This window comes from Jaculus jaculus, chromosome 8 (assembly GCF_020740685.1).
Source record: "Jaculus jaculus isolate mJacJac1 chromosome 8, mJacJac1.mat.Y.cur, whole genome shotgun sequence".
In the NCBI taxonomy this organism is placed as follows: domain Eukaryota; kingdom Metazoa; phylum Chordata; class Mammalia; order Rodentia; family Dipodidae; genus Jaculus; species Jaculus jaculus.
The window spans coordinates 72620714-72640567 of record NC_059109.1 but is presented as its reverse complement, the minus strand read 5'-3'; the positions used below and the strand labels follow the sequence as shown (position 1 = coordinate 72640567).

The 19854-nt window shown below is 42.2% G+C and overlaps 1 protein-coding gene and 1 pseudogene across 1 annotated transcript; one reads left to right on the top strand and one right to left on the bottom strand.

Annotated features, from left to right (window-relative positions):
• LOC105945040 overlaps window positions 1-6571 on the bottom strand; it is a 46987-nt pseudogene extending 40416 nt beyond the window's left edge.
• A 1423-nt stretch (window positions 6572-7994) lies between these two features.
• On the top strand, window positions 7995-8936 carry LOC101610695 (olfactory receptor 10G3). The gene has a single exon (XM_004672379.2). It carries the CDS (start codon window positions 7995-7997, stop codon window positions 8934-8936), a length of 942 nt encoding a protein of 313 aa, XP_004672436.2.
• Window positions 8937-19854: the final 10918 nt, after the last annotated feature.

Below are 19854 nucleotides of genomic sequence, written 5' to 3'. Positions count from 1 at the left end.
TCCAAATCAATTTTTGGATTGTTTTTTCTATTTCCATGAAGAAAGCCTTTGGAATTTTGATAGGGATTGCATTAAATTGCTTTAGGTAAGATTGCCATTTTCACAATATTGATTCTTCCCATCCAGGAACAAGGGATGTTTCTCCACTTTCTAGTGTCTTCTGCTATTTCTCGCATGAGTGTTTTAAAGTTCTCATTGTAGAGATTCTTTACTTCCTTGGTTAGGTTTATTCCAAGGTACTTTATTTTTTTGATGCAATTGTGAATGGGAGTGATTCTCTGATTTCTTCCTCTGTGTGTTTGTTGTTAGCATATATGAAGGCTACTGATTTCTGTGTATTTATTTTGTATCCTGCTACATGGCTGTAGGTTTTCATCAGCTCTAACAGTTTGCTAGTAGAGTTTTTAGGGTCATTTATGTATAGAATCATGTCATCTGCAAATAATGATAACTTGATCTCGTCCTTTCCAATTTGTATCCCTTTTGTGTGTGTCTCTTGCCTTATTGCTATGGCTAAGACTTCCAAAACTATATTAAATAAAAGTGGGGACAGTGGACACCCTGGTCTTGTTCCTGATTTTAGTGGAAAAGCTTCCAGTTTTTCCCCATTTAGTAATATGTTGGCTGTAGGCTTGTCATAAATAGCCTTTATTATATTGAGATATGTTCCTTCTATTCCCAGTCTCTGTAGGACTTTTATCATGAAGGGATGTTGGATTTTGTCAAATGCTTTCTCTGCGTCCAATGAGATGATCATGTGATTTTTGTCCTTCAACCCATTTATATAATGTATTACATTTGTATATTTGTGTATGTTGAACCATCCCTGCATCTCTGGGATAAAGCCTACTTGGTCAGGGTGAATGATCTTTTTGACATACTCTTGTATTCTGTTTGCCAATATTTTGTTGAGAATTTTTGCATCTATGTTCATGAGGGAGATTGGTCTGTAATATTCTTTTTTTGTTCTATCTTTGTCTGGTTTTGGTATCAGGGTGATGCTGGCCTCATAGAAGGAGTTTGGTAGAATTCCTTCTTTTTCTATTTCCTGGAAAAGCTTAAGAAGCAATGGTGTTAGGTCTTCCTTAAAGGTCTGGTAAAATTCAGCAGTGAATATCATCTGGGCCTCGGCTTTTTTTAGTTGGGAGATTATTGATAACTGTTTGGATCTCCATGTTTGTTATAGGTCTATTTAAGTGATTAATTTCATTTTGATTTAATTTAGGTAGGACATATAATTCAAGGAAATCATCCATTTCTTTCAGATATTCATACTTTGTGGAGTATATGCTTTTTAGTATGTCCCTATGATTTTTTAATTTCTCTGGAATCTGTTGTGATGTTAGCTTGTTCATCTCTGATGTTATTAATTTGTGTCTCTTCTCTCTCTCTTTTGGTCAGATTTGCTAAGGGTTTATCAATCTTGTTTATCCTTTCAAAGAACCAACTCTTTGTTTCATTAATTCTTTGGATTGTTTTTTTTTTTGTTTGTTTGTTTCTATTTCATTAATTTCTGCCCTAATCTTTATTATTTCTTTCCGTCTACTGATTTTTGGTTTGCCTTGCTCTTCTTTTTCCAAGGCTTTAAGGTAAAGCATTAGGTCGTTTACTTGCAACCTTTCTAATTTCTTAATATAGGCACTAAAGGCTATATATTTACCTCTTAGAACTGCCTTCATTGTGTCCCAGAGATTTTGGTATGTTGTGTTTTCATTATCATTTGACTCTATGAATTTTTTGATTTCCTTCTTGATTTCTTCATCGACCCATTCATCATTTAGTAGTGTATTGTTTAGTTTACATGACATTATGTATGATCTATAGCCTTTCTTGCTACTGATTTGTAGTTTGATTCCATTGTGGTCAGAGAGAATGCAAGGAATTATTTCAATTTTCCTGAATTTGTTAAGATTTGCTTTGTGTCCTAATATATGGTCTATTTTAGATAATGTTCCATATGCTGCTGAAAAGAACGTATATTCTGCAGCCTTTGGATGAAATGTCTTGTATATATCTGTTAGGTCCATTCCTTCTATGACCTCATTTAGTCCAGATGCCTCTCTTTATTTTTTCCCAGGATGACTTGTCAATTGATGAGAGTGGGGTGTTAAAGTCACCCACCACCACTGTGTTTGGTGTTATCTGTGACCTTAGATCTAATAGTGTTTGTTTTACGAATTTGGGAGCCCCCATGTTAGGTGCATGTATGTTTAGGAATGTAATGTCCACCTGTTAGAGTATGCCCTTAATCAATATAAAGTGACCTTCCTTATCTTTCTTTTTTTTTTAACTTTTTAATTTTTATTAACATTTTAAATGATTATAAAATATATCCCATGGTAATTCCCTCCCTCCCCACCCCCACACTTTCCCATTTGAAATTCCATTCTCCATCATATTACCTCCCCATTATAATCATTGTAATTACATATATACAATATCAACCTATTAAGTATCCTCCTCCCTTCCTTTCTTATCTTTCCTGACTAACGTTGGACTAAAGTCTACCTTGTCAGATATTAGGATAGCAACCCCTGCTTGTTTTCTAGGCCCATTTGCTTGAAACACCATTTTCCAACCTTTCACCCTAAGAAAATGTCTATCCTTTGTAGAAAGGTGAGTTTCTTGGAGACAACAAATTGAAGGATCCTGCTTTTTAACCCAGTCTGCAAACCTATGTCTTTTCGTTGGGGCATTGAGGCCGTTGATATTAAGAAATATTATTGAATGGTGTGTATTTATTTATTTATTTTTTTTTTTTTTTGTGGTTCCGGTTCTACCTGTGCTCTCTTCTGTTAACTAGTATTTGAGTACTCCTTGTTTTTTTCTAGGTTCCTTATATTGTGCTTTTCCTTTTCTTCAGCATGGAGGATTTTATCAAGTATTTTCTGTAGAGCTGGTTTTGTCTTCAAATACTCCTTTAACCTGCTTTTGTCATGGAATGTCCTTATTTCTCCATCTGTTTGAATGGATAACTTTGCAGGATAAAGTAACCTTGGTTGACAGTTGTTATCTTTCAGAACTTGGAATATATCACTCCAAGCCCTTCTGGCTTTAAAAGTTTGTGTTGAATAATCTGCTGTAATCTTGATGGGCTTGCTTTTGTAGGTAACTTGATTTTTCTCTCTAACTGCTTTCATTTTTTCTTTGGTGTGTGTGTTTGGAAGTTTGATTTATAATATGATGAGGAGAGGTTTTTTCCAGGTTTTGTCTGGCTGGGGTTCTAAAGGCTTCCTGTATCTGCATTGGCACCTCTTTCCCAATTTGGGGAAAATTTTCTTCTATGATTTTGCTACTATGCCTTTGGAGTGGAATTCTTCTCCTTCTACTATGCCCTGAATTCTTATATTTGATCTTTTCATAGATTCCCGAATATCTTGAAATTCCCACTCATACTTTTCTATAAGTTTGTCTTTCTGTTTTTTGGACTGTATTAGATCTGCCACCTGGTCTTCTAGCTTAGATATTCTGTCCTCTCCCTCATCCATCCTACTGGTGAGATTTTCTACAGAGTTTTTTAGTTCATTAACTGTGTTCTTCATTGCTAGTAATTCTGACTGGTTTTTCCTTATTATTTCTATTTCCTTATTTATGTCTTGTATTGCCTTCTTTATTTCATGAAATTGGTGTCCTGCATCTTCTTTGATTCCTTTGATTTCCACTTTGATATCTTCTTTGATTCTTTTGACTTGTTCTTTGACCTCTTTGAACATATTTACAATCATTCTTTTGAACTCTTTCTCAGGCATTTCCTCTAACTCGTTCTCACTGGAGGACATTTCTGATGCATTAATACTTTTAGGTTGATTTATATCATCTTGCTTTTTAGTGTTTCTTGTGTTATAATGTATATATTTTTGCATCTTGGATTAAGCTAAATCTCGGATTTTCTAGCTAGCTGGGTAGTCTTAGCTGTATCAATTGATTTGATGTTATATATTTTCAGGATAGGAGCTTAAGGTGTTAGCTGTGGCTCTGAAGACTCTCAGAGTATCTACAAAGATGTTCCTAGGGGTTGAGTTTCCCTGCTATGGGGGTATTCAAGCAGGCTGAGTGGAATAAAATACAGGTAGATTCTAAAAGTTAACTAAACACTGTACCCATTCAATCAAAAACAGCCCCAAGTATGTATGCAAGAGTAGTTATTGTAACGACCAGATCCTCTATCAACAAAGAGGTTAAGATTTCTGGTCTGATGAGGGATCCAAGTCATCTTGCGACAAAGTTAGACCCTTCCCTGGTGCAATCCCAGTTACCTTGGATGATTTTGGTCTCATTCAAGTTGCTGCCTGGGGCGTCAGACTGCTGTTCTGATTTCTGGAGCTGGGCACTGGCTTTTCCTACGGGGCAAACCGAGCCTGGCAAGTGTGGCCCTGCAGATCTGCTCCCCTGGTGCTGGAACTGCTGCTACTGAAGCTGCCACTGCTGGGTCTGTAGCCGCTGCTGCTGAAGCTGCTGCTGCTGGGTCCACTGCTGCTGCTGCCTCTGCTGCTGCTGTAGCTGCCACTGCTGGAGCTACCACTGCTGCTGAAGCTGCTGCTGCTGGGTCCACTGCCACTGCTGCCACTGAAGCTGCTGCTGTGGGATCTGCCGCTGCTGCCACTCCTGGGTCTGCTGCTGCTGCCACAACTGGAGCTGCTACTGCTGAGTCTGCTGTTACCAGTGCCGGAGCCACTGATGTTGCTGCCGAACTCTGCTCCTGCTTGGGTCCTGCTATCGGCTCAGGTCTGCGTGGCCAGGTCCTGGGACCGCTGCTCTGTTCGCCAGAACTGGGCTCAGGCGGTGGGGGAGGGAAGGGAGCCGCAGCTGCTCTGGTTCTCTCACTGTTCCCCGTGTTCTTCTACCTCGTGGTCTGCTCCTCCGTTGCTCACTTCCGCTCTCCCTTCACGTTTCCTGAATTGCGGAGAGCGCCAGTGTGAGTGGAAGCTCCTGTACCTGGTTTTTCCTGTGGCTGGAGCCGAGTCTGGCCGCTTTCTGTTGCACCGCCGCCACTGTGGTTGGCAGAGCTACCAGAGCCACTTTTGCCGGCCTGTGTGGGCTCTGGATGCTCTGGATCTCTTCTACTTCTCCGCTGCCACTTCAATTTCCTATACACCTCACTTTTTAGTAAAAGTGTGTATTTTGCTGAGATTTTTTGGTCTTTTTTCCCCCCTAGGCTGCTTTGGCATGGTACCTACGCCGCTATCTTAACCGGAACCTGGGCAATTTCTTGAGGAATGTTGCCATCCTGCTGTCTGCCCTCCTGCTGTCCTGGGTGACTCCATTTTGTCCTGACCTAACAGTTATAAGTCTGGATTTCTTGGGGGCTGAAGAGATTGCTCAGTGGTTAAAGGTGTGTTGACACAAAAGACACTGCTCTCACCTCAAAAGGGATGAGATAGTTTATTCTGGAGTAAAATATGAGTGACCATGGCCTGAGAACACAGATTTAGGTTACCCCAAATTCCACGTTTCAATGTGTTAACAATTTCGTGAAGGCCTTATAGTTACAGAACAAAAGAAAGTCCTAAATTAAGGCATTTTTCCAATACACTGACTGACCATCAGGTAGGTAGGCTATACCACTATAGGCTATAGTGGGGAAATCTTCACCATAAGCCTCAGAGGCTATCTGATGACATTCTTAGTCCTTGGGTTGGTGGAAGCTGGTGGTCTGTCAGTACATTCCATAAAGGCTGCAACTGATCAAGTGATAGTCACATGGATATTAGGTCAGACACAGAGGTGGGCAATAAATGTCTATTGAGGGGCTAAAGATAGGCCAAGGCAATTAGGCTTTGATCTTACAACATTCCATCTTCCTGTAATCACAGTGTTGTAGAATTTTTTTTGGAAAGATCACTCCAATGATAGTATGAGTGAAAGACAGTTTGTTACCTCGGGGCCAGAAACCTTGAGGTAGCTCTCTAAGGAAACTCTGACCCCGAGCTGAGATTTTATTTCCATTTTATAGTTTTCATAGGCAAGGGGAGGGGTAAGTGAACAAACAAGATGTGACAATTTGTATATCAATCATTTCTGTAATCAGGCCACACTAACAATGAACTCCATTTTACTTTGTTTTAGTCTAAACTATCTTTCCTTCTTATCATACCTTTGGGCCATTTCTTAACAGTTTCTTCTTTGGGATTTTTCCATCCACTGACAAAGATAAGTTTTAGCTCCTCAGAAATTTACCCTTACAGTAACTCTGAGAGTCAGTTCATCTTTTAGCTTCTTTTCTAGCACAACAGTAGCTTTATCAGTCCATTCAGCTTGCTAGAAGTAGGTGCAGCCAATACAACTCTTTCTGGGAACTTTAGTTCACTGGCGCTGGCTTATATTTCTAGCTACATTTAAGTGCCAAAGTCAGTTACACTTGAGTGTTATAAAAAAAACTATTGTGAATAAAAAGAAAAAAGAAAAACTGAGCATGAGGATTTATTTCTCTGTTTCCTGATTATGGATGCAATATGAGTGGCTCTGCATCATACTCCTGCTGCTATACCTTCCCCACCATGATAGGCTGTAACCCGAAATAAACACTGCCTTTTGGAAGCTGCTTCTTGCTGGAAGTTGCTTCTTGCCACATATTTTGGCACAAGGAGGAGAGATTAACTTTGGAGTAAAACATTTGGAGCCAGGCATGGTAGTGCAAAACAAAACCAAAAAAGATATATTTGTTCAAAAACAATCTTCTTTGGGATTTCCCCTTCTTTTCTGTGGAGTCTTAGTATGTGTAATAAATAAACTTTTTTCCCCTACTAAAAATAATGAGGGACCAGGTATGGTGGCACACACCTTTAATCCCAGAACTCCAGAAGCAGAGGTAGGAGGATCACTGTGAGTTGGAGGCCAGCCTGGGACTACATAGTGAATTCCAGGTCAGCCTGGGCTCAAGCAATACCCTACCTCAAAACAACAACAACAACAACAAAAATGGAGATAATGTTTATAGTATCAAGCAGCATGACACACAATTAGCCATTTAATTAAAGTTCTTATTCATTCTCTATAATAAGTCCTTCATTTCCCTTCCCTTCCACATAGTTCCCTACTCCGAGTTTAGGTTCCGGCAGAGATATGAATGGTCCAGTGGGATCAGGAAGATTGTGAACTGCAGAGCACCTAATGCAACAAATACCCTTTACCACACATGTTACCAGGAAGCTCTGGCCTGTGCTGAAACAATAGTCAGTGATTATTTTCCAGACATGAGTGGAAAAGTTTTTCTGGATGCAAAGCCCTGATTACAAGCTTTTTCTAAAGGCCCAGAGTAAACAGTTTCAGTTTAGCAGGCCAAATACAATTTACTCATTTTGCCATGAAAGCAGCTACAGACAACATATTAGCAAACATGCTGATAAACTTTTATATACAAAGCTCCTGCCAGAATATATTTTCTCCCTATTGATCATGTCTCTGTATGAAAGAAACTTCCTGTCACCACCCCAACTTCTACAGTCTCTTTCTAGTTTCCTGTCACTTTCCTCTTGTTAGATCTGAGTCAGGATCAAAACTAACTGGGGCTATGTGAATGAAAAAGGAAACCAGACCTCAAATGGCTACACACTGCTTTATTGGAGTTCAACAATGAAGGACTGTAAAAACCTCTTCTCAGGCTTGAGGCTGCAGTGGCATGTTTACAGCTGAGAAGACTTTTATACAAAATGAGGGGTGAAAAAAACGTAAGCAAGGAGGAGTCGGGGAAAACAAGATAGGAACAAGGCCATTCCCTTGCTGACAAGACAGTTAGAACTTCTAAAATTAAACTGTACTGTCTTTAGGTTATGAATATGTTACTGTATTCTTAGAACAGTGGCTTCCTATTGAATAAGGTGTTTCTTTTCCAGGCCTGAGGTCTGCGGATGTGTTATCATGGAATTTGACCTTCCTTCTCAAGCCTGTTTCATAGTTGCCTTGTCTCAGCAACTTTAGCACTTCATTGACCCTTCACTTATCACCTCTATTCTAACTCCTGTCTGTCCATTCTCCAGGTAACATCTCTCTCAGCAATGGAAACAGTCAACTACACACTATTGACAGAGTTCATCCTGACAGGAATTCCATACCCAGTCACACTAAAGACATTCCTTCTTGTGTTCTTTTTGCTAATCTACATCCTGACTCAGCTGGGGAACTTGCTTATTCTCGTCACGGTCTGGGCAGACCCACAGCTCCATGCCTACCCTATGTACATCTTTCTTGGTGTTCTCTCCGTCATTGACATGGGCATCTCTTCCATCATTGTCCCTTGTCTCATGATAAACTTCACATCAGGCATCAAACCCATCCCATTTGGAGGCTGTGTTGCTCAGCTTTATTTCTATCACTTTTTGGGAAGTACTCAGTGCTTCCTTTACACAGTGATGGCCTATGATCGTTACCTGGCGATATGTCGACCCTTGCACTATCCTATGCTCATGTCTGCCAAGATGAGTACCTTACTTGTGGCTGGTGTCTGGGTGGCTGGCTCCATCCATGGGGCTCTCCAGGCCATTCTAACTTTCCGCTTGCCCTACTGTGGACCCAACCAGGTAGATTACTTCTTCTGTGACATCCCTGCTGTTTTGAAGCTGGCCTGTGCTGACACCTCACTCAATGAGCTAGTAACCTTTGTGGACATTGGAGTGGTGGTTGCCAGCTGTTTCTCACTGATCCTTATCTCTTATATTCAGATCATCCAGGCCATCTTGAGAATCCCTACAGCTGATGGAAGGCGCCGTGCCTTCTCAACCTGTGGAGCCCATGTAACTGTGGTTACTTTGTACTATGTGCCCTGTGCCTTCATCTACCTGCGGCCTGAATCCCATAGCCCCCTAGATGGGGCAGCTGCTCTATTCCCCACTGCCATCACTCCTTTCCTCAACCCCCTCATCTACACTCTGCGGAACCAAGAGGTGAAGCTGGCCCTGAGGAGAATGATAGGAGGTCCAAGAACTAAGACTGAAGTCTGAAAGTACACATATCTTTCACTGGGGTCACCTTCACATCTAGCATTTAGATCTAGTCCCATGTTTTTTTTGTTTCTTTCTGCTTGATATTTTTGTTTGTTTTCCGAGTTAGGGAAACTCTGGTCCAGGCTGACCTGAAATTCACTATGTAGTCTCAGGGTGGCCATAAATCTCACAGTAATCCTCCTACCTCTGCCTGCCAGGTGCTGGGACTAAAGGCATATGCCACCATGCCTGGCTCAGTTTTTCTCATTTATGTAGGCACATCATATTTATACAGTAAGATTGTGGCAGAAAAGAAGCTAAAAGTTGAACTGATTCACTGACTTATTATAAAAGTTAATTGCTGAGGAGCCAAACTTTGTCAGCAGATGGAAAAATCCCAAAGAGGGAACTGTCCAGAAAGGGCCCAGAGGGATGATAAGAAAGAAAGACAGGGCTGGAGAGAGTTAAGGCATTTGCCTGCAAAATCAAAGAACCTCTGTTCAATTCCCCAGGACCCACATAAACCAGATGCTCAAGGTGGCACTTGCGTCTTGAGCTCATTTGCAGTGGCTGGAGGCCCTGGTGTGGCCATTCTTTCTCTCTCTCTCTCTCTCTCTCTCTCTCTCTCTCTCTCTCTCTCTCTCTCAAAGTAAATAGATAAAATTTAGGGGGGAAAAGACCAGGCATTTACAAACATTTGAAAAAAAGAGAAAGTTTAGAGTTTAGGACAAAACAAAGTGAAATGAAGTTCATGCTGGTGTTGGAGTGATCTGTCCAGAGAATTTCTGCAACAAGATCAAACACAATTTAAGGTAAAAAAAAATATATATATATGTATATGTGTGTGTATGTATATATATATTCCTCTCAATTCTCAGTTGCTATAAGTGTAAAGAAGGACATCTGCCCCCATCCTCCAGGCTCAGCACCACTGTGCTTTCAGGCGCTACATGGCAGTGCAGGGGGTGCCTAACCTGCACTTCCCCATGCTGCGTGGACTCCACATGTGATGTCAGTGGCCACGTGACCCCTACCCCTGGAGTACACCCTCCCACACCACAATGTGTGCACACCTCAGATCCTTAGATAAGAGGACATGGGGCCCCTTGCCCCCTGCATGCCTGCTAACCAAAACGCATGTGCCCTGGCCTGTGAGCGCAATGGCTACATAGGCTCACACACATACCAGCCAACACAGGACCACAGCAGTGACCCCATCTATGAATCAGTAGCAAGTGTCCCCATGACTGAGCTTAAAGCAGTCCCAAAAGAAGCCAAGGACAGCTAAGATGAGGGAAGACCAAACACTGACCCAAATACTCAGCCAGCACAAAAATATCAGTAAGACTTTACCAGCAAATTCTGCAAGTACAAGTGCAAAAACACAAATAAAATGAAAAAACCAATACAACATGTCTCCTCCAACATTACCAATCCTATAGTAATATCTCCCAACAAGAGTGACAGGAGAAATATCATATAATTCAAAAGAATGATTATAAATATGTTCAAATAATTCAAAGAAGACATGAATACTCTCATTAATTCATTCAGAAAGGATACAAATAATCACTTGAATCGATCCCAAGGGACCATAAACAACTGAATTCAATGAAGGCACTTGGGAGGTAGAAGTAGGAGGAGTGCCATGAGTCCAAGGCCAGACTGAGACTACATACTGAATCCTAGGTCAGTCTGAGCTACAACAAAAGACCATAACTTGGAGGGGAAAAAAAAGTGGGGGAGTCATTCCAGGACATGAAAATAGAATTCAATAAAGAACTAGGAATACTGGGCTGGAGAGATGACTCAGCAGTTAAGACATTTGTCTATGGAGCCTGACAACCCTGGTTCAATTGTCTAGTACCCATGTGAATCCAGATACACAGGGTGGCATATGCATCTGGAGTTCTTTTGCAGTGCCTAGATTCTCTGGTGTGCCCTTTCTTTCTTTCCTTTTTTCTTTCTTTCTTTCTGTCTCTCTCTCTCTCTCTCTCTCTCAACTAAAATGATGCTGGAATAGAAATTTTCCAAAAATGTCAGGTATGACCACACACACCTTTAATCCCAGAACTTGGGAGACAGAGGTACGAGGATCACTGTGAGTTCAAGGCCAGCCTAAGACTATTGAATTCCAGATTAGTCTGGGCTACAATTGGACCCTACCTCAAAAGAACAAAAAGAAAAAGAAAAAAGAAAAAAAGCTGGACATGGTGGCACATGTCTTTAATCTCAGCCCTTGGGAGGCAGAGGTAGGAAGATTGCCTTGAATTCAAGGCTACCCTCAAACTACATAGTGAATTCCAGGTCAGCCTGAGCTACAGCAAGACCCTGCCACTTTTGTTTGCATTTTTCAAGGTAGGGTCTCACTCTAGCCCAGGCTGACCTGCAATTCACTACAAAGTCTCAGGGTGGCCTCGAACTCATGGTGATCCTTCTACCTCTGCCTTCCAAGTGCTGGGATTAAAGGCATGTGCCACCACACCTGGCAAGAAGGAAACTTTTTTTAATAAAATAAAAAGTTCAGCAGAAAGTTTCACCAAAAATTAGAGTGTAGATAGGGCTTGAATACAGGTAGAGGATTTTGATCAGTGACAGTCAATCATAAATTATATATACACACACACATTCATACATACATTTATATATATGAACATACCATGCAAGATCTTTGGAATACCACAAAACCAAATCTATGAATTATGTACATAGAAGGAGGAGAACTCTATGCCAAAGGCATAGAATATGTTTTCAGTAAAATTGTAGAATTGCCCAAATATAGGGGGAAAATGTGTCAATATAAATAGAAATAGAAATTCAGAACACCAAATAAGACCAGAAAAAAAAAACTCCTCACATCATATAGTCATGCCCAAGACAGGTCATTCACACATTAAATAAAAACATAGAGAACCAGCCATGGTGGCATATGCCTTTAATCCCAGCACTTGGGAGGTAGAGGTATGTAGGAAGCCACCCTGAGACTACATGATGAATTCCAGGTCAGCTAGGGATAGAGCAAGACCCTACCTTGAAAAAAATACATAAGGAAACATTGTCATTAAATGGCTTCAAAGAAGTCCAAGGGCTAGAATAGATGTCTCAGCAGTTAAGGTGCTTGCCTGCACAGCATAATGACCAGGGTTCAATTCCCTAGTCCCCACATAAAGCCGGATGCACAAAGTGGCACATATGACAAGTTCGCTTGCAGTGGTTGGAAGCCCTGATAAATTTATATACATATATATATATATATATATATATATATATATATATATATATATATAATTTTTTTTTAAAGAAGGTCAGAGATTTCTGGGTAAGATGGCAGTGTAAGGTTGTCCGCACTCCCTGGGAGAAGGTGTCACTAGGACAGGCTTGGGAATTCTTTTTGTTATTTATTTATTTATTTTGCTCACTTTAATTTATTTATTTGAGAGCAACAGACAGAGAGAGAAAGAGGCAGAGAGAGAGAGAGAGGGAGGGAGGAGGGGAGAGAGGGAGAGAGAATGGGCGGCCAGGGCCTCCAGCCACTGCAAACGAACTCCAGATGCGTGCACCCCCTTGAGCATCTGGCTAACATGGGTCCTGGGGAATCGGGCCTTGTACTGGGGTCCTTAAGCTTCACAGGCAAGTGCTTAACTGCTAGAGGCTTGAGAATTCTTGTTGGGGAAGGGAACTTCAGAACGCAAAGGAGGGATGAGCATCTGTTGGTGGTTTCAATTGTGGCAAGTGGTGGAAAGTTCTTGTTTATGCATCACAACAGTAATAAAACAACAAAACCACAAACAAAAATAACAATAACAACAAAAATGGCAGTGTAGTAGCCACACCAAAGCAGCCTAGGGAGGGAAATAAGCAGAAAAACAGCAAAGTTTCTAATACAAAATGAAGATTTATAAGGAACTGTCAACCACAGCAGAGAGCCAGGAGAGACCCAGAGCTTCCAGCAAGTAGTAAACAAGCCAGAACCCCTTTGATGCCCCAGCAGCCCCAGTCAGTGCACCCACCCAGTCAGCCCAGCACAGAGCTGCAGGACCAGAAGCCAAGTGAAGAGATTTCCCACTCACACCAGCATCCTCCCAAAGTCAAGAAACCTGAAGGGGAAGACAGTAAGGATCAGCTCCACAGCTGTTGAAGAAGAACACAAAAACTCCAGGCATCCAGAACAGCCTCTCTTCCGCCAACCACCAATGCCTTGAACCACCAGAGAACTCATCCAATGCCCCCCGCAACTGCTCAGCATCCAGCACAGCCGACCAGATCCAGTGAGCCAAGCTGCCTAAATAAGTCCACAGTGCAACAGAGAGAGATCAAGATGGGCACTCAGTATAGATAAGAATGAAAAACATCCCAAAAGGTAACAGAGCCTCCTTACACAAAGCTACGTACATAGGTCTACACTGGAAGGGCTAATTTCATGTTCCATGTCAGGGAAGGTGATATGTTAGATTTGATTGATGTATTTTATCATTCTCAAATAAGCTGTATTTTTGTGTTGACTATTGTTGCCTTTGGTGTTTCCTGATTTACAGGCGCATTGTCTTTTTCTTTTGTCATTGGAGGCAGGGTCTCCCTTGGCCCCATTTCAGACCAGAAATCTCAGCCTCCTAGTTGACAGGTTTAAGAATGTGGGGCAACACACACACCCTTCGGGACTTTGGCTTTATTAATTATCTGTTTGTTTTAATCCCCACTCTTGCATAAATATTCTGTGCTAATTTTGATTGAATGTGTATATTGTTCGGTTGAATTTTAGAATTTGCCAGTAATTTGCTCCACTCAGTCAACTAATATACTTGCATAGGAGGCAAACTCAACACCTAAGGTCACTTCTGCTGTCACTCTGGAAGTAATATAAGAACTACATCTGGCACCTTAAACTCTGACCCTGAAGATATACACAACTAAGAATACTGTAGATCATTAGAAACACAAGCATCAAATTAACTCATGACGCAAAAGTCTCTACATTGGAATGTAAGGTTCAGGAGTGACCAAGACCATGGAGACCACTCTGAGGCAAAGATGGAAGCTTTTATTCAGGAAAAACACAAGCTGCAAGGACTGACTCTCAAGAGCAGGGCACAGCCAACTTTGAGATTACAGATAGTGGGCTATATAGAGCTCTTCGGTTGGGGGAAGGGGAGGAAGGGAAGGAACTCCTTTGTTCTTTACATTAACCATAGGGTCTGAGACCAGAAGTGACCAGGTGGGAGATAAGGAGACAGGAAACCTAGACCTGGGGCATTGTTAAACAAGAAAGGGATAATGGCTGGGCAGGTTCTTGAGGAATGTGGATGACCCACTTCTTTGTGTCTGTCATCATCCTGCTGTTTTTGGTGACTCCATTTTGTCCTGATCTAACATGTAATACAAGAAACAAGAAAATCAAGACAATATAATCCCACCAAAAATTTTAAATCCATCAGAAATGACCTCCTGTGAGACTGATTTAGATGAAATGCCTAACAAACATTTCAAAAAAACAATGATTATATCTATACTCAAATAAATCAAAGGAACCAAAGAAGAACATAAACTCCTGAAGGAATCCCAAGAGAACACAGTGTTGTGCCAAGACCCCTGACCAGGAGCCAAGACCCCCGGTCACCTAGGAGTCACCCAGAGGACCGCCACAGAAGCCGAGACACTCAAATGTAAAAACAACAGGTTTCTTTCAATGTCAAGCTTAAGCAAGGTCTCTATCCACACAGACCGATGCAGCAGGAGTGGGAGAGAGCCCCAACCTTCTAAAAGTAGGTGTTTATAAAGGAAAAAAAAAGCGGGAGAGGAACAAAGGGGTTACATAGCATTGCATCTTTTAAAATGATTGGTTCCAAGAAGGCGCACGTGGGAACATTTCTAGTTGCTTATCTCTGGTCAGCAGACTGCTTGCAGAACCTATCTTTTGCAAGAGGCCGGAGGCCCCCACAGTTAAGTATTCTGGAATGTCCTGTTGAGCAAGCGAGCATGAGTTACAGAAGCAAAGGTCAACGCATGAGTCGGCTAGTTCCTTATCTGAGCTGAGCCTGGGCTCCCCTTTTGTTCACAATGATTTGTCCTACAAAGGCAGTGCCATTTCCCCCTCGTTAACTCATGACGATCTTGGGGAGCCTATCTAGGGTCCCTATTTTAGTGTTTAAATATTTCCTTATCTATGTTGGTTGTCACTGGTTGGTAGGAGTGATGTCTTTGTACCATCAATTGGATGGTGCCTAGCCGTTGTTTCATAAACTGTACCAGCTTATTTAAAATACAGGGGCCAGACTTCCAGCCAAGATGGCGACCGGCTAGTTGCGCTGCAGATACTGGGGAAAGAAAGATACAGATCCTGAGAGAGCTGCCCCAACATACCTCAAAAGGGGCCCGACTGAAACTAAGGACAATTGGTGAAACAAGCAAGGGTGCTGTTTTCCTGATGAACTGGATACCAGCACAAAGGGGAAGGAGACCAACACAGAGAAAAATCAACTCCTACCAAATCAGAACCAGGGCCTCAGAGGCCCCCAACACCTCAGCACTGAAGCAGACCAAAAATGAACCCAACGTGGCTCAGGGAAATTTTGCGGAAGAGGGGGCGGAAAGAATGTCAGAGTTACATGTTGGGTCATGATATGCAGAGACATTTATCATACCAATAACTGTGGGCTAACTCCACAATGCACGGTTATTTACATCAACAAGGAGGGTCCAATGGGAGGGGGTAGATCATGGATGAGCCTAAACAATGGTACCAAACTGCCTGTATTTGCTGAAAAGAAAACTAATACATTAAATTTAAAAAATAATAATAAAATAAAATACAGGGTCCGAAAGTAAGCAACAGTAGTAGGATGAGTAGGGGTCCTAGGAGGGTGGATATCAAGGTAGTGAACCAGGGGGAGCGCTTGAACCATGATTCAAACCATCCTTCTTGAAGTGTGTGTTCACATTGCTGCTTCTCTAATCCCTCCCTTATTTTAGTCATTGATTCTTTAATTACTCCAGAATGATCAACATAGAAGCAACATTCTTCTCCTTACTTGGCATAGTCCCCCCTATTGTAGAAGGAGTAAATCTAAACCCCTTCTATTTTGAAGAACTACCTCCGCTAGGGAAGTAAGTGACTCTTGTAAATGGGAGATTGACTTTTCTAATTCTTGGATGTCTGAGTCTATTGCTATTCTGAGGTTGGCGTACTGTTGTTTCTGAGTCACTATGGAAGCTATTCCTGTTCCTGCTCCTTCTAGTCCCAAACCTAGTAGTAAATTAACAGTTAGGGCAGTAATAGTTTCTCTCTGTGTTCTAATTAAGTCTACACCCAGATAGTGGTTCATCTCTTTAGCTGAGTAGTAGGTTATTTTAGGGATTAATCATACCTAAACACAGGAATCCTCAGCAGTGGTTAGCATGGCTGCCTTAATGCAGGGTGTAAGCCCTGTATTGCTCTTCAGAGGGAATAAGATAGGAGGAAGAGGTGTTGAGAGAAATGGTCTGATTACATAAGGGAGAGGGGATTGGGTTAGATTGGGCACCATTGACACATAGCCCTTGTCCAGATATCTGTTGGAGGGTTAAGTTTTATATTTCTTGGCTGTTGTCATCTGCATTTGTTTATATCTGATGATACGTTATATGAATCAGAGGCTGCTATTCCTTCATAAAATGGGGGGCCTCACATATTAGCATAACCAACAGGATGCAGTGAGATCAGGTCTAGAAGAGTTAAGGAAATGATAGGTAGAGACCAAGAGGGAGCAAAGAGGATTATGTTCTTCTTCTTGTATCAAATCCCTGCTAGGGTTTCTTTCTATGTCTTCTGCAGGCCTGGGGCTATTTATGTTTTCTTTTTATCTGTTTGTGATGGGGGAAAATGGGGCTTTGAAGAAGGTAGGGTCCTGGTATTATTATGTGGGGCAAGGGTTTGACTGGTGTGGCTTGAGTTAAAGCCTTATTGGGTCCTATAGCCTGGGGTGGCTAAAGGGGTGTAATTTTTAAGAGAATGGTGAACAGGACTCCATTGTTATTTCCTGACTGGTAGAGTCGCAATCCCCAAGTAAACCCCACAACCCATTTTGTCTCCTTTCTTCCTGTTTCAGTGAAGGAAATGACAAAGGAATTACATGTAGGTTGCCTCGGTGTACATTGAGTGGCCTTGCTTATTTGGGCCTTAATGAGGCTCAAGGGTGATGGCTTTATACAAGAACAAGTCCCAGTCTGTTCACATCCCCACACTTTACAATAAAAATCTGATTCTCCCCCACATTTTGAGATTTTCTTCCTATCCGTGGGGACTGGACATACATAAAATCAGGTGCCCTTTCTGTTTGGCAGTGTGAGCTCCACATCCTGGGATTCCTATCCTACCTTGGTGATGGGGGTCCTGTTTAAAAAGGGCACATAAGTCTAAAGTCAGATTGGGCCACCAAGTTCTGGGGGGATGTGTTTCCCAAGTTTGCATTACCACCTGTTTGGAACTAGGGGTGATGACGTGCCAGAGAATGTTATGTGGGAGATGAGGGTTTCTAGCAGCCCAGAAAACCTGGCTATTAATTAAGCAAACAGTAAGTAACAGTAACAGTACTTTTTCAATTTGGGTCTTTCCAGTGGAGGTGAACCTTGAGTAGGTCCTTCGGGTAGGGATGGCTTGTCCATGTGTCTCAACCTGCCAGGGAAATGGCTTTATGTGGGCCCAATGGATCCACGATGTGATGTCATCTACCATTATGGCTGAGGGAGTGGTCATCAGCACGATGTAGGGGCCTTTCCATCTGGGTTCTAAGGACTTCTGTTGGTATCTTTGTCTCCTGGTTGGAACCTGTGGGTTTGGGGGCAGCAACAGTCTCATATACAGCCCTTAAAAGTGGCCAGATCATTTTGTGAGTGAGCTGTAAATGCTTTAAAGAGCAAATTAGGCCGGGCGTGGTGACACACGCCTTTAATCCCAGCACTCAGGAGGCAGAGGTAAGAGGATCGCCGTGAGTTCAAGGCCACCCTGAGACTACAGAGTTAATTCCAGGTCAGCCTGGACCACAGTGAGACCCTACCCCAAAATAGCAAAAAAAAAAAAAAAAATAGCAAATTAGGTCCTGGTCATCCATTTGCGCTAGAAGGTCAATTTGGAGGCTTGGGAAATAGGAGACAGCACTCCAAACATTATCTCAAAAGGGGTCAGACACATGTGATATGGGGAGTTCTGAACCTGGAACAGAGCAAAGGGAAGGAGAGACACCTAGTCAGTGCCAGTCTCTAAAGCTAACTTAGTCAAGGTCTCTTTTAGAGTTCTATTCATTCTTTCTAACTGTCCTGAACTCTGAGGGCAATAAGCACAGTGCAGCTTCCAATTGGCCCCCAGTGCAGTGGCTATTCCCTGACTTACCTGATGTGGTGGTTTGATTCAGGTGTCCCCCATAAACCTAGGTGTTGTGAATGCTAGCTCCCCAGCTGATGGATATTTGGGAATTAATGCCTCCTGGAGGGAGTATATTGTTGGGGGCGGGCTTAAGGGCTTTATAGCCAGTTTCCCCATGCCAGTGTTTGGCACACCCTTCTGTTGCTGTGGTCCATCTTATGTTTGCCAGGGGGTGATGTCCACCCTCTGCTCATGCCATCGCTTTCCCCTGCCATCGTGAAGCTTCCCCTCGAGCCTGCAAGCCAAAATAAACCTCTTTTTCCCAGAAGCTACTCTTGGTTGGGTGATTTCTACCAGCAATGCGAACCGGACTGCAACACCTGAGATATGGAAGCTGGTCCGTTGTCTGAACCTAGAGAGATTGGGAAGCCATACCTGGGCAATAGCTCTTCGAGTATCTTCTTAGCAACCACCTGTGCAGTCTCTGTTTTTGTAGGGAAGGCTTCTACCCAGCCTGAAAATGTATCTATAAACACTAGGAGATACTTATATCCTGTTTTTCTAGTCCTAATTTAAGTAAAATCTAATTCCCAATAGGCTCCTGGTCTGCTTCCTCTCAGTCTGGCTCCTGGATTGGAGGGAAGAGCTGTAGCATTAGTCATACAGCAAGGCTGGCAATTAGATACAATTTTCTCAATGTTCTGACTGGCATTTTTTTATTTTGAGGTGGGAGTTACGCAGTAACTCCTGCATCTGCTTGATTCCTAGGTGGGAACAACGGTGGATATTTTTTAGAATTCTCTGTCCCAATCTTTGAGGTAGAATCAGGCAGCAGCCATCCTCTGTTTTCCACCAATCATCAGACTGTTGGGCTCTTTTTAATTGTTTAATCCATGTTAAGTCTTCTGAGGTGTATTTTGAAATGTCTGGGAGTTTTCTGCCTCTGGGGTCTACCAGGACAGGGGCTATCCTAGTTGCCAGGGCCACACGTTTGGCTGTCTGGTCAGCTAAGTTGTTTCCTTGGGGAATTAGTCTGCCCCCTTTTTGGTGTCCTGTACAATGAATGATAGCCACTTGTGTAGGGCCTCAGAGGGCTTGGAGCAGATCTAGGATCTCTTGCTTGTTTTTAATGGTTTTTCCTTCAGTTATCAAGAGCCCCCTCTCTCTGTACATTGCTCCATGGACGTGACCTGTAGCAAATGCATAATGCCTGTCCATATATATGTTTATTTTTTTATTTTTTTTTAAATTTTTTAATATTTATTAACATTTTCCATGATTATAAAAAAATATCCCATGGTGATTCCCTCCATCCTCCCCGACACTTTCCCCTTTGAAATTCCATTCTCCATCATATTACCTCCCCATCTCAATCATTGTACTTACATATATACAATATCAACCTATTAAGTACCCTCCTCCCTTCCTTTCCCTTCCCTTTATATCTCCTTTTTTAAAAAAAATTTTTTATTTATTTATTTGAGAGCGACAGACACAGAGAGAAAGACAGATAGAGGGAGAGAGAGAGAATGGGCGTGCCAGGGCCTCCAGCCTCTGCAAACGAACTCCAGACGTGTGCGCCCCCTTGTGCATCTGGCTAAT